The sequence below is a fragment of the Dermochelys coriacea genome, chromosome 3 (assembly GCF_009764565.3).
Source record: "Dermochelys coriacea isolate rDerCor1 chromosome 3, rDerCor1.pri.v4, whole genome shotgun sequence".
Classification (NCBI taxonomy): Eukaryota; Metazoa; Chordata; order Testudines; family Dermochelyidae; genus Dermochelys; species Dermochelys coriacea.
This window is the reverse complement of record NC_050070.1, coordinates 162,378,259-162,406,145: the sequence shown is the minus strand read 5'-3', so window position 1 is coordinate 162,406,145 and position 27,887 is coordinate 162,378,259. Positions and strand designations below refer to the sequence as shown.

Below are 27,887 nucleotides of genomic sequence, written 5' to 3'. Positions count from 1 at the left end.
GCAGCCGGGTTAGTCTGTAGCCGCAAAAAGAAAAGGAGGACTTGGGGCACCTGAGAGACTAACACATTTATTAGAGCATAAGCTTTCCTGAGCTACAGCTCACTGCATCGGATGCATTTGGTGGAAAAAACAGAGGGGAGATTGATATACCCACACAGAGAACATGAAACAACGGGGTTATCATACACACTGTAAGGAGAGGGATCACTTAAGATAAGCCAGTTTTTTCCACCAAATGCATCGGATGCAGTGAGCTGTAGCTCACGAAAGCTTATGCGCAAATAAATGTGTTAGTCTCTCAGGTGCCACAAGTCCTCCTTTTCTTTTTGTCTGAACCTCTCTGCTTTTCTAATCGCGGCTCAGCTAGACCCCCACCCCCGTGAAGTAAATACTGTCACGAGCTTCAGATGACCAAATCCTCGGCCCGCCTCATGAAATGCGCCTAGATACTTCTGTTCATTGGGTTTTTAACCAGTCTAAGGTTTAATGAGGCTTTTCACGGTTCTTTCTGTTTATCGAAAACAGCTGCTGCTTCTACAGCACCCAGCTTTAAATTATCTCATCGCACGATGTTTTGCATAAGGATGGGGTGACCGGATGTCCCGAGTTTATAGGTTTCAGAGTAGCAGCCGTGTTAGTCTGTATCCGCGAAAAGAACAGGAGTCCTTGTGGCACCTTAGAGACTAACAAATGTATTTGAGCATAAGCTTTCCTGAGCTGTGTCCAATGAAGCAAGCGGTAGCTCATGAAAGCTTATGCTCAAATAAATTTGATTTTATAGAGACAGTCCTGATTTGGGGGTCTTTTTCTTATGTAGGCACCTAATCAGTGTTGAGCTGCCAAAATCTTAACAACCGGTTCCCTATAAAAAGTTCTGATTTAAGGAATGTGCCCCCGTATGTATTTTTTGTACCAACAGGGTTACCATATGTCCGAATTTTAAAAATTCCTCCCGGACGGCGATTTAAGAACCAAAAAGCCTAACCTGTCTGGGAAAATACGGATGTACGTTAACCCTGCCTAAAGTTCTTTTTATAAAAGATGGGCCTGAACTAGAGATGAGCTCCGTTTCACATGTGTGGGTCCCCGCCACTCCCTGGGGGTGTGCTAGGGTGACCAGATGTCCCAATTTTATAGGGACAGTCCCGATTTTGGGGACTTTTTCTTATATAGGCTCCTGTTACCCCCCAACCCCTGTCCAGATTTTTCACACTTGCTGTCTGGTCACCCTAGGGTGTGCACATGTGTGGGTCCCAGCTGCTCCCTGCCCCCCTCATTGAAGCAGATGTGCAGGGTTACTGCCCTGGGAACTGCAGGGCACCAGTGGACATGGGGCCAGCTGCAGACAGGGGCGTGGGGCAGGGCTAGCTGGAGGCAGGGGGTGCAGGGCTGGTTGCGGGCAGGGCAGGGGGTGCGGAGCCGGCTGGAGACAGGAGGATGTGGGGTTGGCTGGAGGCAAGGGGGTGCAGGGCTGGCTGGAGACGGGCAGGCTGCGGGCAGGGCAGGGGGTGCGTGCGGCAGGAGTTGGCTGGATGCAGGGCAGGGAATGCGGCAGGGGCTGGCTGCAGGCAGGGGGTGCAGGGCTGGCTGGAGTCAGGGCAGGAGGTGCATGTGGCAGGGGCTGGCTGCGGGCAGGGCAGGGGGTGCACGTGGCAGGGGCTGGCCGTGGGCAGGGCAGGGGGTGCAGGGGTGGCTGAAGACAGGGGCTGGCTGCGGGCAGGGCAGGGCAGGGCAGGGGGTATGTGCAACGGGCTGGCTGCAGGCAGGGGGTGGCTGGAGACAGGCTGGTTGTGGGCAGGGCAGGGGGTGCAGCAGGGGCTGATGCGGGCAGGGCAGGGGGTGACTGGAGATGGGCTGGTGCAGGCAGGGCAGGGGGTGGCTAGAGACAGGGGCTGGCTGTGGGCAGGGCAGGGGGTGCATGCAGCCGGGGCTGGTTGCGGGCAGGGCAGGGGGTGGCTGGAGACAGGCTGGCTGCGGGCAGGGGATACGGGGGTGGCTGGAGACGGGCTGGCTGCGGGCAGGGCAGGGTGTGCGGCAGGGGCTGGCTGGAGGTAGGGGGTGCGGGGGTGGCTGGAGACAGGGGCTGGCTGCAGGCAGGGCAGGGGGTGCATGCGGCCGGGGCTGGTTGTGGGCAGGGGGTGCAGGGGTGGCTGGAGACAGGGGCTGGTGCAAGCAGTAGGTGCCGGGGGTGCGGCAGGGGCTGGCTGCAGGCAGGGCAGGGGGTGGCTGGAGACAGGCTGGCTGCAGGCAGGGGATACGGGGATGGCTGGAGACGGGGGCTGGCTGCGGGCAGGGCAGGGGGTGCAGCAGGGGCTGGCTGCGGGCAGGGGGTGCGGGGGTGGCTGGAGGCAGGGTGATGGGTACTCACAGGGAGAGCAGCAGGACACAGCCCAGGCCCAGAAGAGCAGCTGGGGACCCACCAGGCAGTATCGGGAGCCTCGGGGTCAGGGGAGCAGCAGCAACAGGGCTCGTGCCCAGGGCTCGGCAGCAGCCCACATGGCTCCCGCAGTGCAGCGCCCCCAACGGCCGGAGGAGGAATTATATCACTTCCCGGCCGGAGCCCATCAAAGCCTCAGCGCTCCCTGCAGGGAAGCAGGTTAACAACTGGTTCTAAAACTGGTTCAAAATTTAACAACCAGTTCGCGTGAACCGGTGAGACCCGGCTCCAGCTCACCACTGCACCTATTAACCCCCACCCCCGTTCCGATTTTTCACACTTGCTGTCTGGTTATCCTACCTAAGAAACAATATCCAACCTCAGAGTTACCAGCAGTAACCAAACTATGTGCAGGGGAGTTCCAGGAAACACAATCACTGACAGTGGAGAGAGGAGCAGTATTATCCCTCTGCATCTGGTGAAAGGGGTCAGGATTTGGCCCTCAGTTTATGTGATTTGGGGAGTGTAAGTTGCCCTGACGGATGTCTGCCAAACTCTTTTCACAGTGTTTGGTGTTCAGTTTGATTCAATCGGGTGGTTTGGGTCAGCTTGAATTTCTTTTCAGAGCAATTGCCCAACCACGGCTGGCCTGATTTTCAGAAGTGCTGAGCAACTCCAGCCTCCCTGGAAATCAGTGGGAGCTCCAGGTACTCAACAATTTTGAAAATTAGGCACATAACAAATATGTCTAAGTAAACAGCTGCTTAAAATAAACACATTCAGATTTTCTTTTGGAGTATATAATAGAAGGTGATTCTTTTAAAAATATATTTTGACAGATAAGAAATTCAGTGGCAAAGGATGATAAAATACTGACCAAAAAAATCAGGCAACTTTAATGTATTTATTCCATACACCATGATTAAAATATGAACCCCCTCATAACCAGTTAAGCCCACTGATAGACACCTGCTGTCTAATCCTGCAATCTTTATTCACGCAACACCCCTTGAAGGTTAAAAATCCAAGTGCCTGAAAACCAAATCCTACCCTCACTGCACTTGTGGGACTGTCACTGAAGTCAGTGGAGGCTTTTGTATAACTGCTAATGTCAGAAAATGGCCTTAAAAGCAAGATATGCAAAGAATGTGAAACTTATGAGGTTGGGAAAACCTTGCTGCAGTTAAAGTCGTAATAGGACATCTAGTCCACTCATGGTAAACTCATTCAAGCACGCATTCACCAAGACTGAATTTTTCCCCACATAATCTTATGAACATGTTATAGGCACAAAAACTGCACGCAGGTATGATTCTTCTAATAAGGTCCGTGTTGGAAAACTCCAGTCCACACCACAAACTGGTCTTCTTTTTCTCACTTGCTTTCTTTTTGGCCCATTGGGAGTTCATTTGTGTTCAGAGGGAACTCCTTGATCTGACTCCTTTTTTCTTCTGTTTTTTTTCCTTCGCTGCTGTTGTTTTCTTGGGGAGAAGTTTCTTCTTGGCTCTGGTTAGCTGGGAACCCTTCCTGTCTGGCAAAGATGTCACACGTGATGCTTTGGATACCTTTGGAACCTTTGTCTTCTCTTCTGCTGGATCTAGTCTAGTCTTGGATCCTTTGGCCTGCCTCTTTTTGCCAGACGCAGTTGGCATTGCTGCTGACAGCTTGGTGGAGCTTTTTGGGGAAGCTGGCTTCTTGGCTTTTTTTTGGAAGAAGTTGTTGTGGTGGCTCCAGTGGAGATGGAGGATGTGTTGGGAGGCTTGGTTGTTGGGGGTTCATTAAGCAGTTCAAGGACAGTCTCTGTGAAAAATAATTAAATGCTTCAGCATTCCTGGTTTAGGCAAAACAGTAACTCAGACATATCCCTGAAAAAGAGCCTTAGCAGACTGACAAGCAGGCAGGCAGACAAGAAACATATTTGCCTGTCAAAAGAGATTAAAAACTGTGATGCTTGAACACTGCCTCACTTTTTTCTCATTTTGAATCTGTTTCCTCCATTAAATATGAACCCTGGCTGCTTCTTGTAGGGTTGCTAAGAATAAGTTTTGTTTTCTCTTAGAATGAAAAAGATGATGGAACATTTGTTTAGAAAAGGCCAAAATGCATAAAGAGTAAGATGGAATTTGCAAGCAGATTTTAATAAAAGGGTAGATCAAGTTTCTCTTTGGCAGCTCCAGTTTGTTGACAGGTCGTTATATGATTAGTATTAATATTTATCTTACAGTAGTATCTACAAGCCCAAGTGGGGCCTCATGGTGCTGGGTACTGTCAACCTACATAATGAGAGGCAATCCCTGAGTCATAGACATTACAATCTAAATATGCACAACAGACAAAGGCAGGGGAACTGAAGTATTATTATCCCAGTTTTACAGCTGGGAAAACTGAAGTGCCAAGAGATTAAGGCTTAGAGTCACAAAGAGAGTGAGCTGTTGTGAATGCACAACTTTAGCTCAGTGGTTAGGGTAATTGCCTGGGATGTGGGAGACCCCCAGTTTCAAAGTTCCCCCCTCCACATGAGGTGGAAAGGGATTCCACAGTGGAACAGCTTCAACAGAAGAGACTGAGGGAGACCCACAGAACTCCCATAGCTCAGTGGTTAAGCCACTCCCATGAGAGGTGAACCAGGCATCTCGCTCATTAAAAGTCAGTGCACTAACCAATGAGCTAAAAATTATGGGGGAAGTGGACCTCCTCCCTCTCCCCTTCCCTGGGTGTTTTTGTGGAATTAGGTGGCCCATGAGCATGTCTACCAGATTAGGCACTTCAAGTAATTTAAGTGGAGGAGCGCCTGTCTTCCCCTGGCTCATGAATCACTCGGGGGTCTAGGTGGGAGATAGGCATTTGGATGCCTAGAGGGAGGCAGCAGTGTGCATGCTCAGAGGCAGAAATTTAGGTGCCCAGGAATCTCTTACAACAAAAACCTAGCCACCGAGTGAGTTTAGGCACCTACAGGGTTTTGCAGCAGCCATGCAGGAGTCTTGAGAATCACACTGGTGCCAAAAACCTGGACATAGGTACCCTAAGTCAGGGGGGGTAGGCACCTAAATACCTTGTGAATGTAATCCACAGTGACTTTGGCTACACTGACAAGGTTTCAGAGTAGCAGCCGTGGGTAGTCTGTATTCGTAAAAAGAAAAGGAGTACTTGTGGCACCTTAGAGACTAACAAATTTATTAGAGCATAAGCTTTCGTGAGCTACAGCTCACTTCATCCGATGAAGTGAACTGTAGCTCACGAAAGCTTATGCTCTAATAAATTTGTTAGTCTCTAAGGTGCCACAAGTATCCTTTTCTTTTGGCTATACTGGGGAGTCTGTGGCAGAGCCGAAAATTGCACCCAGGTCCCCTGAGAGTCCCAATCTGGTGCCTTACCACAACACCATCTGTCCTCTCGTGTTTTCTGCTCACCTCTGTTGCTGTAGTGAAGACTAAAAAACTTTCGCCACTTCCAAACTCCTCTGAGGAGACTAAGTAGAAGCAGCATATTTAATATGCAACAGAAACATGAATTAACATATTTATGTACGACAATAGCTGTTGCATAGTACTTTGGCTTTAACGAATGCTATACATTTCAACCTGACATCTCTGAGATTCCACACAATAAAACAAAAACCTAAGGACTTACTTGCCAGAGGAGCAAATGGAATACGCTTACTCTTTGTTTTCACTGGAATAAGCTTGTGTTTACACTTCCCAGGTGGAGCTCTCCTTGAAAACAGATTTAAAAGATAAAAAGGCACATGTGACTATCTAGGAAATGATCAGGAAGTTTACTTTTTCTAGAGACAGAGATCACACATCAATCCTCCTTGTTAGATCATGTGCCATCAGGAGAAACCAGGACCATTTGCAATTAGAGAGGGTCAAAAATAGGAATGCTTTTCACAAAAAAGTGTGCCTTTTCTCAATGAAAAATGTTCACGTTTTAGTATTGTGGAGTAATATTTTGGTGAGACTATTATGAAAAGTGCTACATAAAATTCTCTGTTCTTTGCTAGCTACCTCATTCTATAACATCACCAAGGTGCCAAGCTCCTCACATCTGGCCACCTTCAACAGAGAAAAGTAGAATAAAACAAAACTACATTAAATTGCAATGAAAGAAAAATCAGGATGGAAGAGCTATGATTGTGACACAACCGAGAGAGCTAGACTGCTACCCAATTCATTCGCTGCCCCTATCTGTTGAGATGCCAGAGTGTTGAAGCCCTAAGGCTCTGATTTTCTGGTGTGTTAAGCAACCTCAGCTTTCTTTGGAATTGTGGATACTGAGCACTCCTGAAAATCAGGCCCTTACTAAAGTTAGATGCTTAATCAAACAGACAAGCAATAAGACCTAGTTAGCAGGGAACCCAGATGAGGTGCAGAAAGAAAAAAAAATCTCCAAAGGACCATGGGCAGTGAGTATTATAGGCTGGGGGAGGCTGTGCCTCCTCAAACAGCCAGGTGTTGCCCTGCCCACACTCCACCCCCAGCCCTCCTTCCCCTTGCTTCCCACTTGCTGCAGCTCCAGTCTCTTTGTGGGGTGGCTCAGGCTACACCAACGCCCTCCTGGTGCTTCAGGGCTGGGGAGGCTGGTTCCATGCTGCCCACGCTCCTGGGGCTGGGGCTATGCTGCCCGCCCCCCTCCCTGGGGCTGGGGAAGTGGGGGCTGTGCCGTGCCACTCCTCCCTCCCAGCGCTCCGGGGAGTTAGCCTCTGGCTTGGGGCTAGCGGCTGTGGGGCTCTGGCCAACAGGGGGGTATGTGCAGAAGGAGTGTATGTGCAGGAAGTGTATGTGTATACCCCCCCACAGGGGTGTATGTGCAGGCTGTGGGGCTCGGCCCGGAGGGGTATGTGCGGAAGGGGTGGGCTCTCAGGTGGAAGGAGCAGGGCTGGGGCCTAGCCTCCCCCAGCTGGCAGTTCACGGCCCATGCAAAGGACCAAGGGAAAGATTAAACACACAGTCATGTTCTAGAAGGCAGGTGAGGGGAGAAGCTTCTGAAAATCAAAGAAAATTGGTTCATTTCAGGAAAACTTGTAGAGCAAGCAGCAAGTCCTCCTGTGGAGTAATGCTGTTCATTAGTGAGCTGCATCCTTGCAAGAAGCTGACCACCTGGAAACTCTCTTTAGGCTTCTTGGAAAAGATAAAGCTGGGTTTCTCCATTTACATAGTAGAACCTCAGAGTTACGAACACCTCAGAACACATGCAGTAGACTCTTGCAAGCCAGCTTTCCTCATGTGCAAATCCAGAAGAAATCCCTACAGAACATTTGCCAAGTCATAGATGGCAACAATTCAGGAAAGTGCCAGCATATCACTGCTTTTCAACAGCCTCCTAAGATTATCAAAATGTAGCCTAATAGACCCACCCTGGAGAACTGATTCATAGCTGACCCTGCTAAACCAGATTAACCTCAGTTCATAACATTGCAATTCACAGGAGACTTAGAGATTACAAAGCATTTTTAATCTGTTTTCAATTTAAATTAGTTTAATTGGGTTTTTTCACCTTTCTCTGCAGTATGGGTCATGACTTGCCTGGATATGGTTCACCTCACCAGTCAGGCATTGGTGGCACCTGGATATCTCCTGTTCTCTGCCTGTGGCACACAACAGTTCAGTCTCTTCACAACTAACATGCTTTAGTTTAACTGAAGTCATTGGGCTCAACATGGGGGCATTTGGGTGAAATTTAATGGCCTGTGATATGCAGGGGGGTCAGACTAGATTAGTGCTTCTCAAACTGAGGGTCCCAACCCAAAAGGAGATCACAAGGCTATTGTAGGGGGGTCGCAGCTGGAGAGCCCAGCGCTGAAGGCCCCGCCACCACCAGCAGCAGCACAGAAGTAAGGGTAGTATGCTATGTGGCAGGGGTCATCACTTTTTTGTGAGGGGGTTGTTACAGCCTGAAATATTTTCAAAGGGGAGCCTAGCAAAAAAAAGTTTGAGCACCTCTGGACTAGATGATCTAAATGTCCCTTCTGGCCTTAAACTCCAGGACATGGGCGCTTCCCTGGCACTGCCACCAATCCACCGCCAGACATCTGGGCTGCAATTGCCCCACCCCATCCCCAAGAACCCCACTGTCTCCTTCACTACACGCATACCCCCAGCTCCCTGTGCTCGTTGTGTCCCTCCTCCTCGGGCAGAGAGAGCCAGCAGCTGGCGGAGTGAGGAGGCTCGGCCAGGTGCTCTGGGACCAGTGGGGGGGGGGCATCCAGGGGTGGTAGGAGCTGGCGCTCGAGGGGGCCGACAGCTTCAGGGTGGGGATAGGCTGGAGGTCTGGGGAGTTGGTGGTTTAGCACTAGCAGCCAGGGGTTCATCTGGGGGAGAGCCTTCGGGGGGGGAGGGCTGGTACTTGAGGGGGCCAACCCAGCACTGGGCTGGCCTGATGCTCAGGGGGCCGACGGCCTGGCGCTGGTGGTGGGGGCCAGCGGCTCAGGCGGGGAAGGGCCTTCAGGGGTTGGGGGCCAGCAGTTCGGCTTGGCACTTGGGGGGGGCCAGCTCCTCCAGTTGTGGAGGCCTGTAGCAGGTTAGTCACCCCGTTCTGGCCCTGAAGGGGTTAAAAGCAGCCCTGGAGAGGGCTGCAGCAGGGAAAGGGATTAAGAACAGCTGGAGGAAGCTGACTCTGTAGCTGACCACAGGGGTGGCCAGCTCAATTAGGGCCCAGCTGGCCCTGATAAGAGGGCTGTGGGCCAGAAGCCGGAGGAGTCTCATTCTAGCCTTGGAGTGGGAAGGGCTAGCTGCCTGGGAACAAGATAACTAGAGCTGGAGCAGTGTTGGGGAAGGGCAAAGGGAGCTGACGTGCTCCAGTCTGGTAAATCCCCAGGCTACAGGTTTTGGTAAAGGTCCAGAAAGGTACTAGGGCAGCCCAGAGATAGGCAAAGGCAGCAGGTTCTAATCCCTTGCCAATGATGAATAGCCAGTACGCTGTAGTCTGCCCCAGTGAGCGGGGGCTAGGTGATGACTGGCGGTAGCCACTGAGGCAAGGTGGGTTTAGAAGGTTGGGGTCTCCCCTGGAGGGGAGACCCAGAGCGTGGAGGTACTGCTGGGGCAGAACCCCAGTGTAAAGGGCACTGGAGTCTAGGAGGGACACGGGGCTAGCAGCAGGTGAGACACCAGCCTACAGAGGGTGCTCCATATGCTGGAGGGCTAATTCCCAAAATGACCAGCAGGAGGCACTGCACCGGTGAGTCACTGCTTTGCTATAGGGCCCCTCAGGGCCTCTCCTTTTATGGAGAAGGGTTCAGAGCTCCAGGGGGCGGGGCCTTGGGCAGAAGGGGCAGGGCCAGCAGGCTAACCTCCCCAAAGCCGGCGTTTACCCGCCTGTGCTCCAAGATATTATGAAGTAGTGAACAATGTTGGTGTGATGATGCTAAACACTTAAATCCTTTAAGCACAAAACCGATGCAGCAGGAGGTATGGCAATTGAGCTCCCCATGCATGGCCCATTCAGTTCTTGGCCTGTTTGCTGAGGCTGACGGACAACAATGGGGCCAGCCTGCATTAACTGTGATGTGAACAAAAACTATGGCCCTGAGGAATTTCCTAGAGAACACTAATTAATTTCACATAAGCCACTAGGGAGATAGTAGCCTTATGCAGGTTGGATTTGAACTAGAGGTAAAAGCACTGTTACCCATTACTGATCCCCCTTGTATCATGTATTTTTTTATCAGCCATTTACCATGTTTTAATACTTTGTAGGTCACTAACCCCTTTGCAATGAGAGGAACATGCCAGCCAGGTTAAAGTTATGTTGAGTAAGAAAGAAAATTTTTGGTGAAAGGCCTTTTTGGCATTACAAAATTAACTGATGTTTATTTTACAGAGTCCTTGGCTGACGTATAGGCAGAAAAAAAGGCTGTCTCTGTTGTGAACCTGAAGGGTACTGATTATTACTTTGTACTATTAAAACAAGTTTGTGTTGTATCTTTGACTTGTAAAAAAAGTCAATAGGTTTTTAACCCCTTATTGTCCCCAAACTTAACTGATTTTGGACCAGATTCTATTCTCAGTTGTACCAGCCTAAGTCTGAAGTAATCTAAATGAATAGAAAGGTCAGTCTAATTCTAGAATTAACTTCACTGAAGCCAGTGGAGTTGCTCAAGATTTACAATAGGGTAACTGAGATCAAAACATAGATGGGTAGATTACTGATGTATATTCCACATCTATTGAGCCAACTAGATAATTTGTGTTGATTATAAAGCAGCATGCAAGGGAAAACCAGATCTTAATGCTAACCTTGCAGGATCAACAAATTTGTAGATAGATCCATGGGGTGCGTAGGCACTGGGATAAGAAGTAGCCATAAAATAAAGCTCCCCTAAACAAACAGAGAAAAAAAGAATATAAGCTGTTTCAGATGCAAATGCACAGAAGACTGCAGATTTGGTGTACTACCATTTCCCCACCTTCCCTAGCCCCTCCATTACATCACATAAGTGGAAAGAAAGACGCAATCCTATTTGTTTCATTCAAAATCTTTCTTCACACCTTGGACCTTGGTCTCACAGTGTGATCCATATGGGCAGATTGCAATTCCCACACACAGACCCACTGATTTCAGGCATAGCAGTCCTGTGCCAATCACAATGCAGCATCAGGGCCATTGTGTCCCCCTGTGGAGGACACCCAAAAAGTTATTTTATTGGGTATATCTTATAAGTGTACTTTCTAAAAGGCTTGTTTTTATCCAATAAAGCAGCCAGCAATTGTAGAGGAAACACACAAAAACAAAATATTTAGCTGACTTTTAAACTACCAAAAAAATCAAACAGGCTCTAGAGTGGCTAATCATTTGGGACAAAAGTCTCGTTACTGGGCTATTCAGGTTCATATTTGGAAAAATTGACTACTATCCCTAGAATTCATATTTTTTCATTAGTTATCAGTATAATATCTCGGGAGGTTATTGTAATTTGAGTAAATACCAAGTGAAACTATTATTGTAGTTCAAATTACATAACAGCACTGACAATTTTTAGAGGAAGAGTTGATACTAGAGTTTAACATCCATCCCTGCCACTTATTACTAGAACAGAGGCTAAAGCCTGTCAGTGTCTTACACTAAAGCAACACTTCTGTATTCCCCAGGTCTCTGTGTCTCCTGCCTTGTTTTTCATTTTCTAGACATGGAAGCCAAATGTGTAAGAACCTACTATTCCCCTGTCTGAAATCATCCAGGAACTTTTCCATTACAAGCACAGGACAATATCCATATTCTGCTGAACCATAAGCTATTATCGGAGGGCTTCCTCTTCCTGCAAACTCTACCAGAACACAGCTGGCTGCTATCTGAAGCTTTGAGATCAATTTTGTATTATGCACTGGAGAGCTCTTTGTACTCAAGAAGCCCCAAAGGCATGACCAGTGGATTTGTTGGTAATTTCACTTTTGTTATAGCCATGATGACATTTTAAATCCTTGACCAAGCTTTGAGGCGTTCCTACTAGCTACAGAAAAGGGAATTTTTTTTCTCTTTCCTCTCTTCCACCCCGCCCCCCCCATCCCACCCCAAACCAGTGTCTCTTCAGGCCACTGTGAATGAGAATGGTGTCTTTATGAGGTAGCGATTCAGCTGGCTGCAAGAACTGGAGTGAAGAGGATTGCATTGCAGTGACCCATACTCTTACATTGTTTGTTTGCTTGTTTAAAAGCATATATGAGCATGACTCAAAACATGAATCCAACCACCCCACCCAACTTTGAGTGAGTTCAGATTCAAATTTCAAGTGGGTAGTAAGCTCTATAATGAGCTGTCATGAGTTCTGCTTCACGTGTGTCCTGCGTACATGGGGGGGAAAAACTCACAAGATCTCATGACTGGGCATGTTTCTGAACTTTCTGAACCATCTGCGAACCCCAGCTGCAATGCTGAGCTATTTCATCACCCCGTGCAGTCGGTCAATCTTTACTAACATTTCCCAAGGGCAGCCAAACCCCATATATTCACCCTGAAACACAAAACCCAGTTTTCTATACAAATGGGGTCAGGGAGATGTATTACCTGCCTCGTCTTCAGCAAAGGAGATGATGAATTTGTTATAGGAGCTAATCAGCCCGGGGAAAGCACAGGCTTTAGTGCTACCAATACAAATATCTTGTTTCTTCCATTTATTTTCCCTCTCATCTTCCTGCAAAGCCATAAGTCGACTGGATGAAAAATAAAACCTTTGTTGGAGGAGTCAAATTTTCCATTCTCAAGGTTAATTCCTGCAAAAATCATGCATCACTGGAAGTAAAAGGTTAGTTGGAACCCTGATCCTTAAACTGGATTTAATTTTCTTTTAAGATGGGCCTGAATTAAAACCCCACTCCTGAAAGCTCTAACTTGGGTGAAGTTCAGATCCAGATCAGAACTTTACACGTGCTATCTCTGTAATGGACCAAACCATTGATCTAAATACACTGACTGTCTAGGACCTTCGCTGACTGGGCCAGAGAGCTTCAGAATGCTCAGATATGGAAGCCATACAACTATAAGGATAGCTGGATAGAAAAGAATGGAAACTTATCTTCCTCACCCACTCATGAAATCACCGAAAATGTAGAGGCCATTCAGGTTTGGGGATTCACATCCCCGGTACACATATCCTCCAGTGACTGACTTCCCTACAGTGTGGCCATAGGCAAATATCGGAAGAATGTCATCTGTTAAATACACACAAAAAAACAGCTTTCACAGACTTGCTGATTAAAGAGCAACTGGTCAATAATATTGATGTATGCAATAGAGGCCAAAAGGGCTAATACACATGGGCGTAGCTTGGTTCATGTCAATGGGGTTTCACCCATTTACACTAGCAGAGAATTTGGCCTAGGCTTTAAGGAGCTGCCTACGTCACTTAACAAGACTCAGCCAGTGAACTTCATTAGCAGGCTGGACTAATATTCTTTACATTAGGTAAATGCTGCAGAGAGAGTTCATGAAATGTTACATGTGGCCAAGTGTATCAAGCATTTTAACAAAGATTAACATTAAAAATTCAGTTGTTTTCTACTGAAAAGACAAAATATGGAAGCAGGAAGTTGCAGCTCAGCTCAACAGATTTATACATTGCAATTGCTCCCATGGGTAGCAACTGAAGATCATTCTGCTGGATCACACATATTACCAGAACCATAAGTTACAGCCACCCTTTCTGCCTGGCACCATGAAAGGTGGTTCCAGCCCTTTTTTGGGATGCTGACATTCTTCTGAAAACTTTCAGTCCTGTCTGCACTTTTTCAATATGACTGAGATTTTCTTTTTATGCTGAACAGCACAGATAGAAAAATGTAATGAGTTAAAATCTGAAGCCTAGCAGCCAAGCCTAACACAAGCACATGGTAAACTTTCTGGTCCTTACGCCATAGTGCTGGACCTTGTTAAAAACTACTGGCGTATTCTGCAGTAATGGCACCGTATGGCAATCACCACCACATATGTGGTGTGTAGATAGATACTGCATACCTACACTCATATGCCAAGCTTAGTTCCCAGAGTCATTTACATTTTATTATCTTAAGAGTGGTGTTTGTCAACAAAATCCTTAAGGAACATAATTACACCCAGCTCTTATATTGTGCTTTCCATCTGTTGATATCAAAGCACTTCACAAAGATGATCAGTATCATTATCCCCATTTTACAGATGGGGAAACCGAGGCACAGAAAGGTGAAATGACTTATCAAAGACAAAGTCAGCCAGGAGTAGAACCCAGGTCTCCTGAGGTCCCCTCCAGTGCTCTATCCAGAAGGCAACACTGCCTCTCATATAGGATTTGCTACAAGATCATTTCACGAAGCCTGGTAGCCTACCTTCAACAGTGGCCACTACGTGATGTTTCAGAGGAAAGCAAGAATTCCCCATAATGCATTTAGGCCCCAATCCAGTGCCCACTGGACTCCATAGAAAGACTTCTGTTGACTGCAATGGGCACTGGCACTGGCCCTTCGCCACTTGTGCAATGCGGTGCACAACACAGAATTCTTGAGATACCAGGATGTTTTGTATTTTGGTGCCTCTGGACTGGAAAGCTGGGAGGCTGTATGTTTTCTTATCAGACAGGAACATATTCCCCATCCTCCTGTACATGACTTCAGATTACAGAGGTTCACTGGAAAAGCAGCAATACAGTTGTTAACTAAGTGCATATTGCACAGTGTACTTAGCATATTGCTTTGCCTCTCCTGGAATTGACACCTCCTCCTCAATTATTGGGAGTGGACTACATCCACCCTGATCAAATTGGCCCTGTCAACACTGGTTCTCCACTTGTGAGGTAACTCCCTTTTCTTCCTGTGTCAGTATACTGCCTGCATCTGTCGTTTTCACTCCATGCATCTGAAGAAGTGGTTTTTACCTATGAAAGCTTATGGCCAAATAAATCTGTTAGTCTTTAAGGTGCCACTGGACTCCTTGTTGTTTTTATTGCATGGTGTGTGCTCTTTCAAGCAAAGCTCCCACAAGAAGCTATTGGCTTACCTAAGGAGGAATTATAGCAAAGCTTTATGTCATAACATTCAAATCCCTCCTTAGCTCTCCAGCCGTAGTTCCCTCCTTTAACAATGATGTCAATTTCTTCAAACCTGTTCTGTCCAACATCACCACAGAATATTCTTCCTCGTTTCTTGTGAGTGACTGGGTCCCCTCTGTCAACAGCACAGCGCCACATATTCCTGACCCCGTAGGCATAGACCTCAGGGAGAGCCTTGGGGTCAGAGACAAAGGGGTTATCTGGTGGGATGCGATAATGCTTTCCATCTGGACTCTTTCCATTCACATCTATCCGTAAAACTTTTCCTAGTAACGTACTCCTGAAAGTAAGGCAAGGCATGAACAATAGGTTAATGAGACTGTCAGGTAAATCAAGGTTCATAAATGTTAATCTCAGAGTTGGTGGGAAAATGGAAACATTGTTTGTGAAAATTTTCATGAAAAATTTGTCCCTTTTTTCATCAAAAAATATTTAAAATTTTAAAAGATTTCAACCAGCTCTAATAAATATTGTAATGAACTGGATTAGGGGAGTGGAGGGAGTACACAAGCATCACTGCCCTCTCCTGAAGGGCATCAGAACTGCTTGGCTGTGTGCGATAGGCCCTCTGCTGCACACAGCTAATGGAGTTGTTTCTTTAGCTCACATAGAATCTGTGTTTTTCTGGCAAAGGGAGATATTAGGTCTCTCTCTGCTTTCCCTGTGAAGTTCCACGTGGCCACAGTGTGACAGCCATGAAGCCCCATTACAATATTCTTCAATCAACACAAAAACTACCGCCACAAATGATACTCATTAGCACCCTTGTCTCAGTAGAGGGGCAAAAGAATGGATGGACCATGTTAGCAAAACCAACCATTAGAGGTGGTTCCACCATGTCAGGGCTGAGGCACGGGGCAGCATGGGGGAAGCCTGCACTGCTGCTCCATGGGATGTACTGGTTCTAGGTGTGCGCAGAAGACTTCATTCTCAGGAAACATCAATCTACCATGGGCACTAACGTCACTTTCAAGTTTTTGTCAAAAGCAATGTGCTATTTATATAGGTATATTCAGCTGCAAAAATAACTTACATTAAAACTGGGTTCACAAAGTGTCCCTTGTAAGGACATAAAGACTGGACTAATATAGTTATCCTGTGTAAATGACTCACTCATGCTGTTTGGCATGGAAAACAAGGTGCTGTCTGCAATCGCTGAATAGGAAGCAACATCAATTTACAGATTTCAAGTGTCATGTAAAATTGCTCTTTACTTCCCTGGTAGCCAGTACTAGTATGCAGTTCTTCCAAGATATTAAGGCTAAGATCTTCAAAACCACTTAGGGGATTTGGATGCCAATTCCCAGCAAGATTTGGACATCTGAATCTCCTACGCTTTTGAATTTTCAGGCTCTGAAAATCTTCATCCTAAAAGTACACTGAGGATACTGTCTGATATACTGTAAATTGGGGGAAATCCTGGTTTACAATGACTAGTACAACAAAAATGCTGCTTGATCAGTCCATTCTCTTGTTTTGTTAAAAGTCCAAATTTTGTCTCATCATGCACTAAGCCAATGCATTGCACTAGCATGAGAGATGCATAAACCTGTCCTCCAGCTTACTTGTTCTGAGCATTGCCAAATTTTCCAAAAGGGTCCCCAGCTTTCCCTCCGTCCCCGATGAACAGATACAGATAGCCATCCATGCCAAAGAGGAGCTGCCCCCCGTTATGATTTGCAGCTGGTTCTTCAAGTTCCAAAAGACTCCTGAAAAGAAAGGAAAGAGAAATAACCACACATGTAGCCCCTGGACAAGATTCAGTGTCTTGTTGGGTTAGAGAAACATGTTACTATTCAGTCCACACAATAAGCGGAACCCCTTATCTGCAGAACATATCCTTCCAAGATATCTTACTGTTCCCAGGCTAAGCAAGGATTTTTCATGTCCTTTGCTAATCAGATCCCTCCATTTATGGGCATGTCTACATTTGAGGTGTGATTCCCTCCTTGCGTTGACATAAAAGGAGCATTGTCTCTGTGGCAGCACAGGTGGCCTCTCGGGCTAGCCATCTCTAGTACAACCCTGCCTGCCCTGGGTATGTGGCTAACCCAAGCTGCTGCCTGTGTGGCTGGGGACACATTGCTATTTTTAGGCACTAGCTTGAGCCGAGCTAGTGCGGGTACATCTACGTGAGCTGGAAATTACACCTCCCAGCTCAAATGTAGAGACATACCCTAAGTCTGCAAGGCACATGGCAGCCTGGTAATACGTGCATAACCAGCAGGTGGGCACTGATTGTTCCCATTGATTTCATCTTGCCCTTTCAGCAAATGGTAAAATCAAATAGCTCAGTGGATCTTGTTCTTTTCTTACTGTAAAGGCAGAGCTCCCAGAAAGTTTGACAGTCCAGAGGCACTTTTCAGCCATAATAAACTGTCAAAACTATATTTACAATTGGATTTTTAAAATCTAATTTTGTTGGGTGCATTTTCTAGCACTTGATGATGAAGGTGTCAGGGTCTGTTAGTGCCCAGGGAAATGGGCCAGACGTCAAGGCCTTGGGGCGGAAGTTCTCTGTTGATCCACAGAACATGTATAGCATGGCTGCACCCACACTACCCCACCATTGTACTTTCATCTTAAAACAGACGAGCCACCTCTAGAAGTGAACGGACACTTCAGTCCCCAGTGTCCATTCAATCCTTGACCTCTCTGCTCACACTACGAACAAGGATACTAATGAGTGCCTCAGTTTTCCCATCTGTAAAATATGGACAATAGTACTTCCTTCAGAGGGTTCTTCGGAAACTTATTTCCTTTGGAAATTGCTTTGGGTTCCCTCTAGGAAAGGCATTACAGAAATGCCAAAACTTCATTAGTATTATTTATTAGTAGCAGAGTGCCCATCGTGCTGGGGGTTTCTGTAATATGGACACTTGCCACTAGGAATAGGAATGAGACCCATCTGCTTTATTTCACCTGAGCTACTCTGCAGCTATCAGCCACTACCCATATGGAATGGTTTCAGTCAGGTGACCTAACACCATTAGACTTTTTTAACCGGCTACTGGTGAGGGCTTAAAAATGTGATATCATCTGTGCCCCTTGTGGCACAGAATTCACCACCAGCTGGGGCACAACCAAAATTTTCCTAAGGAGGGGGCCTACAGCTCTCCCTCCTCTGCACTCAGCCCCAGCTCTCTGCCCCACACTCTCCCCCTGTACCCAGTCCAACCCATCCACACCGCCTCTGCACCCAGCTCTGAGCTCCCTACCCCACACCCAGCTTCGTGGTCTCCACACCCCACACTCAGTCCGAGCTCTTACCCAGAGAGGTGATCAAGCTGAAGAGTAACATCCCCAGCAGGGTGCAGGTTAATTCCCTCCTCCTCCTGTATCTCTGTTTCCCCAAGAAGCACCAAAAAAAGCCCAGATCCAGTCCTCCCACCCTCCTGGGCACTGGGGGTTTCCACTCCCCCTGCTCTACTTCTCCTTAGGAACTGGGAGTGCCCAGTTGCTCATGGGCACCAGATGGACTGCAGAGGTGGGGGGCCAAGCAGGCACAACACTACTCAGCTTTGGGCCAACCATCCCAAAGTGACTGAGCCAAATTTCCAGCTCCGGTCAGGGGCCCAGAGGGGGCCCTGGGTCCCCCCAGCTCTCCCTTAATTGCACCCCTGACCACCAACCACCAGCACAGAAATAAAATACCAGTGCTCATTCAAAAACATGAATCTTCCAATATATTTCAAAGTTTATTCTGGGTGAAAACTGTTTCTTGCCTTTTAAATGTTCACTGTGAGAAATGGGCACTGGGTTTTTGTTTTATATCTGTCTTTCAGCAAGACTGTGAAGCTCACAAGCAACAAAATTATTACTAAATCCTTTTCTGTGAGTGAAAGGGACAGAATCAGCCTCCCCAGAAAAGATAGGTTTCAGAGTAGCAGCCGTGTTAGTCTGTATTCGCAAAAAGAAAAGGAGGACTTGTGGCACCTTAGAGACTAACAAATTTATTAGAGCAATCCGATGAAGTGAGCTCTAGCTCATGAAAGCTTATGCTCTAATAAATTTGTTAGTCTCTAAGGTGCCACAAGTCCTCCTTTTCTTTTTCCCAGAAAAGATGTTCTCGTTCTGGGCAGTTTAACTTTTATTAGAGGTGAGACCAAGCTGGTGCCACTAAGAACTTCTATAGTTCCTTTAGCCCTGTGATGTGTATGTGATATTTATGTTATCATTGCAATAAAATGTCTTTGCAGTGGGCAATAAAAACACAGCCTATTTAATATTATTGTCTATAAAGCAATTTCAAAGCAGTTGATTCTCTACAGGGGTCACAGTTTGAAAAGTTGGTGTGTTTGAGGCTGCCACTGTACTGCTACGTTTCACAGGGCAAGGACAGGAGGCAGTGTGTCTAATGGTTAGAGAAGGAGAATTTGGTGCTATTTTCCATTCTGCTGTGGGCTCACGTGTGACCTTGAACCAGCACTCACATCACTTTCTGTCTCTGTTTAGCAATCTCCTTAATGGGCCCATCCAAACACTTGGATCTGCGCAACTTAGAATGGTCATGAGCTCAGTATTCAGATCAAGATGTTGCAGTTGGGCACGTTCCTATGTGGGCATATGAGAAATTGATACATTCAAAATGGCTCTGAATAAGCTTTACCTTTCTGAGCGTGGATCAGCTTTGTTGACATCAGATGTTAAAACTTTGAATTCACTGATTCGGATCTTCTCCGCTTTCTTCTTGTCCATGTATGAATAATAGATGTAAAATTTTCTGTTGTGTTTGTGCTTGGGGTGAAAAGCCATCCCTAGGAAACCCCTCTCATCCCCTATCCATGGGGTAGCTAGCACTATTTTCTTAATATCTAGAAAGGGCTCCTCCAGTCGGCTCCCATCAGACAAGTAGACCCAGATGATCCCCACCTGTTCAGCTACAAACATGCGGTGGGTGTTGTCATTAGCATGGAGCATCAGTACTGGATTCCTCAGCCCATTAGCAACCTCTGTCAGGCACAGCTGAAGGCAGCCCTTGGGGTCCTCCACTACTGACCCCAGGTTGCGATTGAGGTCTGTGTTTTTCAGCACATTGGGGTAGCAATAGTCTTGGTCCTGTATGTTAAGGAGGTTACAGAAGCGGGTTTTGTTCCTCTCACAGCATTCTTGAATGTGTTTATCATTAGTCAGCAGTGTAATAGCAGAGCGGCAATTGAAATGGAACTCAGAGCAGTAGTCAAAGCAAAGTCCTGGGAGGTTCCTAAGAGGTGTCTGGGGGTTTTCTGCATCATAGAGATGTGCAGCATATGGGGAGCACTCCTATGAAAATAAATACAAACTAATTACATGTCTGTCTGTGTATACAGATTCCTGATGCACTGAGAAGCCTTCATCCAAGCAAATTGGTCAGTAACGTGCAAATAATTAGTAAGACAAATAGAGAAAAAGACAAAAAAAATTCCAATTAAACAATCTTGGAAGAACATTTCCACTGCATTTTTCAGAGATATTTAGGGTCTTGATTCAACAAAGCATTTAAGAACATATCTAGCTTTAAGCATGTGTGGAATCCCATTGAAGTCAGTGCATAACTTTGAATTATGATCAAATTTAGCTTGGACTGGGATTTAAAACCTTTGGGTTCTATTCTTGGATCCCCCACTGACTCTCTGTGTGATTGCAGACAAATCACTGAGGTCACCATTTTCACTCTTGCATGCCTAAAGATTGCATGCCTTAATCAGATTTTTAGATGTGCAAGATTTAGGCTAAGTGCCTAACATTAGGCAACCAAGTTTGAACATTTGGGTGCTCACAGCTCTGTACTTTATTTTCCCCATCTGTATGATGGGGGTATTAACACTTACCCAATCTTGCAAAATTCCACTAGTCTTTCACCCAGCTGGGTTTCTGTGTTAGACTCTTCAGAAAATAATGTTTCTATTAATACTTAACCTGTATATTTGTTGGTGCAAGCTCTAGAGAAACTAAAATACAATCAGTTAAATCCTGATGCTCCTCTCACCCTGGTTTTGCACTGGTGTCATTCCATCGGCTTCAGGAATTCTCTCTGCTGTACCTGTGTGAGGTGTTCAGGAGGCTAAGAACTATGGCAACTGCTTTAGTATCCAAATGTGCTTGCATGTGAGCATAGCCACCTTTTCCCAGCGCCGGTGGGTGCTCAACGCCCCCGCCCTCAGCCCCACCCTGACTCCACCCCTGCCCCACCCTCTCCCTGCCCTTATTGGACTTCTTCCCCAAATCCCTGCCTTGGCCCTGCCTCTTTCCCCGCGTGCCTGCTCCTCCCCGCTCCCTCCCAGCGCTTGCCCCTGCGAAACAGCTGTTTTGTGGCAGCAAGTGCTGGAAGCTAGGGGGAGAAGCTGGGATGCAGCACACTCAGGGGAGGAAGCGGAGATGGAGATGAGCTGGGGCATGGGGGCAGGGCTGGGAGCTCGGCTGCTGGTGGGTGCAGAGCATCCACCAATTTTTCCCCGTGGGTGCTCCAGCTCCAGAGCACCCATGGAGTCGGCACCTATGCATGTGAGGGAGATATGCATTTCTCATTGGAGCAAGAAGCAACCTTAGCACCTCTAATCTTAATGAACTCCCTTCAGCCTCTACTCCTTATCACTGTAGTGCAAGGTCTTCTACAGTTTAAGGTATTGAACAAAGTGTACCCTCTAAGCAGGGGACATTCTTTTCCAGCCATTCACTTAGTAGCCTTTGCTGTTTCTAAACTATTCACATTTCCAACTCATTGTCAGAGTTGCAAGGAATGCAGACAACCGCCATTGTTTTGGCTAAATGTCTGAGGTGAAGGCATTCCTTAGGGTCTATGTAAAACCACCATGATTAAGCAATCTCATACTAATCACTGGTCATTTCCCACCTCTGTGGAAGGAGGGGACAGTGGAGAATGAGGAAAGGGAATGGATTATTATTTCAACTAATTAATAGAGCTGAAGAAATAAGAAGATCCTCAAATCCAGATGTCACTTGTCTGTCATTTTCCCTTCATGACAAATGACTGATTTCTCACTAAGTGTAACAAATTGTAATTGTGAGTATAACACAATTAAATTAATTGTGACCAATCTGGGGCCATTTAGCATGTCACAGTTGTCTCACTCATGTCACACAGGTTTCAGAGTAGCAGCCGTGTTAGTCTGTATTTGCAAAAAGAAAAGGAGTACTTGTGGCACCTTAGAGACTAACAAATTTATTTGAGCATAAGCTTTCGTGAGCTACAGCTCACTTCATTGGATGCATTCAGTGGAAAATACAGTGAGGAGAGTTATATACATAAAGAACATGAAATAATCAAGGTGGGCCATTCCCCCTCTCCCCCCACCCCCGGCGGTTGTAGCTCACCTTAAGTGATCACTCTGGTTACAGTGTGTATGGTAACACCCATTGTTCACGTTCTCTATGTATATAAATCTCCCCACTGTATTTTCCACTGAATGCATCCGATGAAGTGAGCTGTAGCTCACAAAAGCTTATGCTCAAATAAATTTGTTAGTCTTTAAGGTGCCACAAGTACGCCTTTTCTTTTTTCATGTCACACAGACCTTCCTGGAGACAGTGGGGATAGAACTCTAATGCTTCTGCTTCAAAAAGCACAGGCCCTTATCACTTGAACTAAAGGAGAATCTCTATTAGCTATTAACAGACAGGTCCTGTGACACTCACGTCACATTCACAAATCATGAGTCGGCCCCCACCCCAGTCATGATCCTGGCTTAAGGGTTGGGAGGGATTTGCAGGAGGGGAGTTACAAAAAGAATAAATATTGTGTCCTTTGTATTCGTATTCTGGTTTTGAGCCTTTAGGATTCCCCCTAGCACATGCCAAGTTACAGGCAGTGTACCTCATCTGTATACAAATCTTAAAACATGCCAATTATGACATTAGCTAGCACATGCTAATATCACATCTTTCAATCTTAGTCTAAACAAGGTTTTATTGACCTTCCCCCTGCACCAGCCAGCTGAACAAGGAAACCTCTCAAAGGATGATGAAGCTGCCATTCTAATATGTGCTACCAGGGATTGCCTCCTGGGTCATCAGCTGCCACGCAACCTCCACGTACCTTTTTTCAGTGCTCTTTCTTAAGGACATCAAGGGCAGGTCTTGACCAGGGCTTCACATGGACTGTATGGACCAGATCCTCAGCTGGCATATCTCAGACTAGCTACCCTTTTAGCCTCTGAGGATCTAGCCCTAAATGTTTTCAATCAGTAAATCAAATAATTAGCAAATATGGCCCAAACTGTCAGCGGGTGTAAATCAGAGCAGCTCCACTGGTGTCAGTGGAGTCATGTCACTTTACACAAGTTGATGAGTTGATCTTTTGCTTTCACTTCAACTAAAATTATAAAGAGAAATGCAGGTGATCTAGGTTGTGACAGAGGCAAAGCTGTTCAGAAAAATACTTTCTGAACCACTTGTTACAAGAGTGCTCTCTGTCTGTATATATGTAAACAGATATCGATAAGGTGCCAGGAGATGGCACTCAGGAACATGTAGCATGGCTCCTGGGTTTTGTAGGACCAATAAAAGGTGTTGTGCACTACAAATAGCTTCCTCTTTGCAGCGCATTACATCAGCTCTTAACACCAACTTGCTTACAAAGCAGGCCTGTTTGCTCTCCACTATTTCTAGCATAGAATGGATGCATTGGCATCCACGCACCTGACTGAAAGGGCTTTGGCCATGTCTCTACTACAAGTGATACAGTGGCATAGTTATGGTACCATAGCTGTGCTGCTATAGCCCCATAGTGTAGATGCAAACTATACTGATGCAAACATTTTCTCCATCGCTGTAGAAACTTCACCTTGGGGAGGCAAATGTATTCTTCCATCGACTTAGCTGTGTGCAAGATTGGATCCTGACATTGTAAGCTTCTCAGAGTCTGTTTTGTATCATGTGCAGCACTCATCACGTGTTAACATTTAACAATCATTACTAATTATTAATATGTCCTTATATTCCATGATTCTATGATTTGGTGGAATGATGATCTGTCCTTACTGCTTATTGGATCAAAGAGCTAGGGTTGACTTCACTTGAGGGGAAAAAAGCATTATGCAGTAGAACCTTGCTGACTGTGCTAATCCAATAAACAATTGAATCTCATGAAGTAGCCTAGCCTGTTCCTACTGTGTTGACATTAACATCAATAGAAGCAGAAGCAGGTAATTAAAAACTAGCAGTCACTAATCACTTTTCATCAAAGAATTAATAGATAAGTCATTATTTTAGGATCTCAAGTTACTAAGACAATTATTTTTAAAAATATACACCAATATTTTTATGATATGCTATGAAATGTGATTGCAATGAATTCAAACTAAGCTACACATATCAGGACTTATGATCAAAGTATAAAGATGCAACAGTCTTAATTGTTATTATTATCGTGTGTGATTATTTTCTAACCGTCACATACAGGAAATCCTCCACAGGCCACTCAATCATTAAACATTAGTGTGAATTATCTTCTGCCATGGCTACATTAATTTTTTTCTTAGTTTATTGGTTGTAAGTGACTGATGAAGTGTTGATGTTGTTTTTCTGAAAGCTGGTTTCTCCAAGGTGACTCCAGATTCTTACCAATGAGACTATAAAAGTGGAAGTATTTAGTAAACATGGATAATATTTGAAAGCTAAGAAGAATTATCTGGAAAAATTTTATATCTTTGTGATAAGCAAAAATATGTTTTTTTGGCTGCTTTGTGTTGGCATACAGTAAATCATGACCAGCATGATTAGCATACCTGTTAAAAAGTCAAGTCCTTACTGCCCACAAATCATTGTGCATGCAGGAACCCAAGAGCAGCTTTTACTACTGAACTGCCTGCTTCCATGAGCCAGATGGGCAGTGGGAAGAAAAGTACAGAAGAAATGCAACAGCTGAAGCTTCAGGATCTTTCAGCTGCATGAATCTTCTAGCTGTTTCTTAATGTTGTTCTACTTTAATAACCACAGCGTTTGCAGTGTACTAGGCAGGAGCACAATCTAAACACATCTGTCACGAAACCTGGGAATGCAAACACTGTGCTTCAGGTCCTGTATAGTCTGCCATCCAAGTCACCCTGTATTATGAGCAAAATGAAAAATAAATATTGATCTTTTAATCCTCTCTTAGTTACAAAGGGGCTAGCATTGTCCCTCTCCCAACAGCGGGATACACTCCTCCTTCATTTCATCAGCACTTACAGCTATCAAAAAATAGTAATTCATTATTAACTATTGTTACTGATGCTGTCACATGCAGTTATAGAACATCTATCCCTGTGGTACCTGGCCACACTTTGATCCCAATGCAAACTATGCAATAACCATTATCTAGTAACATTACCCCCACTGTCCCTTCTCGCCCAAATCCCCAAATGTAAAAGGGATGACAAGGAGAAATCACCTTCTAATGAAAACCTATAGCACATGAGCGTGCACACAAACAAATGCACAAACATAATGTAAACTTCAGGTTGAAACCCTCTGCCCTACCTGACACAGGATATCCTTGATATATCCTCCACACAGCTGGTGGCCCTGGGGATCAATGTAATCCATGATCTCCCAGTATTTAGCTGCAATGCTGTTGTCCTTATCTTGGTCACAGCAGCCAAAGGTCTCATAGGAAGAGCAGAACTCCAGGTGGAAAGGGGGCTGGAAAGGGGGTCCGTAGTCCAGGCACTGGGGGTGCCCCCAGAGCATGCCTGCTTGGCACAGCAAGGAGACAGAGAGGCAAAAGAAAAAGTTGGGGGACAAGTTGGTAACTCCAAATCTGCACCTGTGTGGCCAAACATTAACCTTCTCCACTGGAGGTTTCTTGAGGTCAGATGTATAGGAATCCTGGCCATCTTTAAGATAAGGCCCATTCATCCTCTGAGCTTTACAAATTGCCAGCTGCAGAACTCAGTGTTTGCTCAGGTTTTTGCTTGCTCACTAGCCCTCTCCCGCGCGCGCTCTCTCTCTCTCTCTCTCTCTGAAGTTTACTATTTGTGGGCTGGGGAGAAACCCTGCAGGCTGTTTCTTTGGTATTTCACACGGCACATTGCAAGAAGCCTCCCCTTCCCCTCTGCACATTTCTCATGCCCCCAAGAGCACTCACAGATCTAGTCCCTACAACTTAGTTTAAACTGGTTCCAAAATTATTCATTGAATATGTATAACAGGTAAACAGTACAATGCATGATCCAAATATATCCAACCTGATCTGCTCTCCCTATTTAGAATGCAAAGCATGCTGCAGCTGTGAAAATATTAGGGAAGGAAAATGAATGAATCACTTTCAATCAGTACCTACCGTCTATTTAATTTTCAAGAGCTGGGTCAAAACTGGATCAGATTCTCAGGGATGGAAGCAGGGGGTGTTCCACCCTGTTTAAGATTCACTTAATAATCCCATTTTAAATTGAGTGTATGTGAGAATAAAAATCTTTACAGGGATGCTATTGCCAAGTGAGGCATTCTACAAATTCAGAGCTAGAGTTAAACTTAAAAGAAATCCAAACGTGTGAAGGTAGGAAATGGAAATTAAGGCACACAAACAACTTTAACTCTACCCTGTAATGATGCCATGCAACAACCACACTTTTAGGACTGTGTGAGCTCAGATTAGTTTAAATTGTTTTTTAAAGACCCATTAGATTTTTGCATTTTTCCCTCCCAGTGTCCACTGCTAGACTGTGGCCTTTTGAGACTATATTCTTAGCAAACTAGTTCTCATAGCCACTGAGGATGTGCTAGGTTCTGTGTGCTGTGCTCACTGCTGATGACTCAAGTCATTTGTCCCAGACTCCAGTGCATGAGCAAACATGGCAAACAGATTGAGGCTAACTCAACCACACTCCAGCTTTGTCATAGCTTCTCCTGTTTTCCTTGCTCATTTGCTGCCAATCAGAAATTGGTACAGTAATATTCATGCAGCATATCTGGTTCGTAACACTAACAAATCCATGGCCACTCAGAACTTGACAATTGCCACTATGCTACACGCCACAGCCCACTCAGAACATCAGACCAACACCATGCAAATGTGCTGTTTCAAACTACAGGCCCCATCACTTGAAGTAAAAGAGAATCTCTCTTAACCTATTAGCAGTGTAGGGCCAATGACACAGGGCTGAGCAGTTCTGATTCCACCCCAGACAGCAGTGTTTACATGCATGTCCACACCCACCCACCAGTTCATTGCAATGCAAAGCTGGTTGAAAAAAAATAAACGTTTGTGGAAAATGTTTAAAGTTGTTTCCATATCCTATCACATAACATGGGAAAGTGTTAGTAGAGAGCAGGAGAGTTCCAATATCTCAGCCAGGGACAGTTTTTTAGAGATGGCGCCAGCTGAAATGACACCTCCCTTCCAAAGAGTCCATTGAAGTTGATAAAGTGCTTTGAGGTTCTTGGGCAGAAGATGCTGATGGAGGACAGAGTATTATCACCAGAGCAGATCAAAATTTTTGTCATCAGAAATTTTTTTTTATGAAAAATGGCTTTTCAAATGCTAATGTTTGTAGATTTTCATATATTTTAAGATGCTTTGATTTTTCTTCAAAATTAAAAATTTAATTTCAAATTGAAATGAAAAATTGAACTGATTCTTTGGGTAAACCCTCAAATATCTATATCCCGGAACAAATGTTTGTGGAGCATCCAGGTTAGTTTTTACAAAGGAGTTAACTCCCTCAAGTCCATTGGCAACCAACCAACTCAAGTGAAAATCTCTTGCAGTTGTACTTCATGGCCTCAGCTGGTCTTCTACTTAGAAAAACTTGAGCAGGGGACAGGAAACTCCACAAAGTTCCCTTGAGAAGTGTGTTTCCAACAGATCATCTTTTGGGAGGCAATTTATGCCCTGCAGAATAGGCAGGAGTTCAGACCCCCACAGATCTTGGGGAATCCACCTCAGCTTCCTGTGTTAAGGTCTTTGGTTCTGTGCTGCCCTGACCCACTGACGCTCTCCCACAATTTGCTGCGACTCGCCCTGAGCCTCCACTGACCTCTGCCTCTGTGTGAAGGAAGAGTTCTTGGTCTCTGCCCTTG

General features: G+C 45.7%; 1 protein-coding gene and 1 long non-coding RNA gene across 7 annotated transcripts; one reads left to right on the top strand and one right to left on the bottom strand.

Annotated features, from left to right (window-relative positions):
• Nucleotides 1-330: 330 nt before the first annotated feature.
• LOC119853205 lies at nucleotides 331-24,247 on the top strand. Of its 6 annotated transcripts, XR_006280231.1 has the most exons (5): nucleotides 331-384; nucleotides 7,393-7,517; nucleotides 10,198-10,252; nucleotides 11,464-12,614; nucleotides 23,662-24,247. It is a non-coding gene; the product is annotated as an uncharacterized LOC119853205 (long non-coding RNA). The 6 variants fall into 6 exon arrangements; XR_006280230.1 differs by lacking the exons at nucleotides 331-384; nucleotides 7,393-7,517 and adding an exon at nucleotides 8,959-9,222 and having other exon boundaries at nucleotides 10,072-10,252; XR_005291972.2 differs by lacking the exons at nucleotides 331-384; nucleotides 7,393-7,517 and adding an exon at nucleotides 8,962-9,181 and having other exon boundaries at nucleotides 10,196-10,252.
• HHIPL2 (HHIP like 2) lies at nucleotides 3,162-25,724 on the bottom strand. Its single transcript, XM_038395962.2, is given in 10 exon segments — nucleotides 3,162-4,083; nucleotides 4,086-4,177; nucleotides 6,008-6,090; nucleotides 10,612-10,693; nucleotides 12,377-12,522; nucleotides 12,894-13,020; nucleotides 14,837-15,168; nucleotides 16,454-16,597; nucleotides 19,498-20,150; nucleotides 25,347-25,724. Coding segments are annotated over 10 exon segments (2,328 nt in total). The 3' UTR covers nucleotides 3,162-3,792.
• Nucleotides 25,725-27,887: the final 2,163 nt, after the last annotated feature.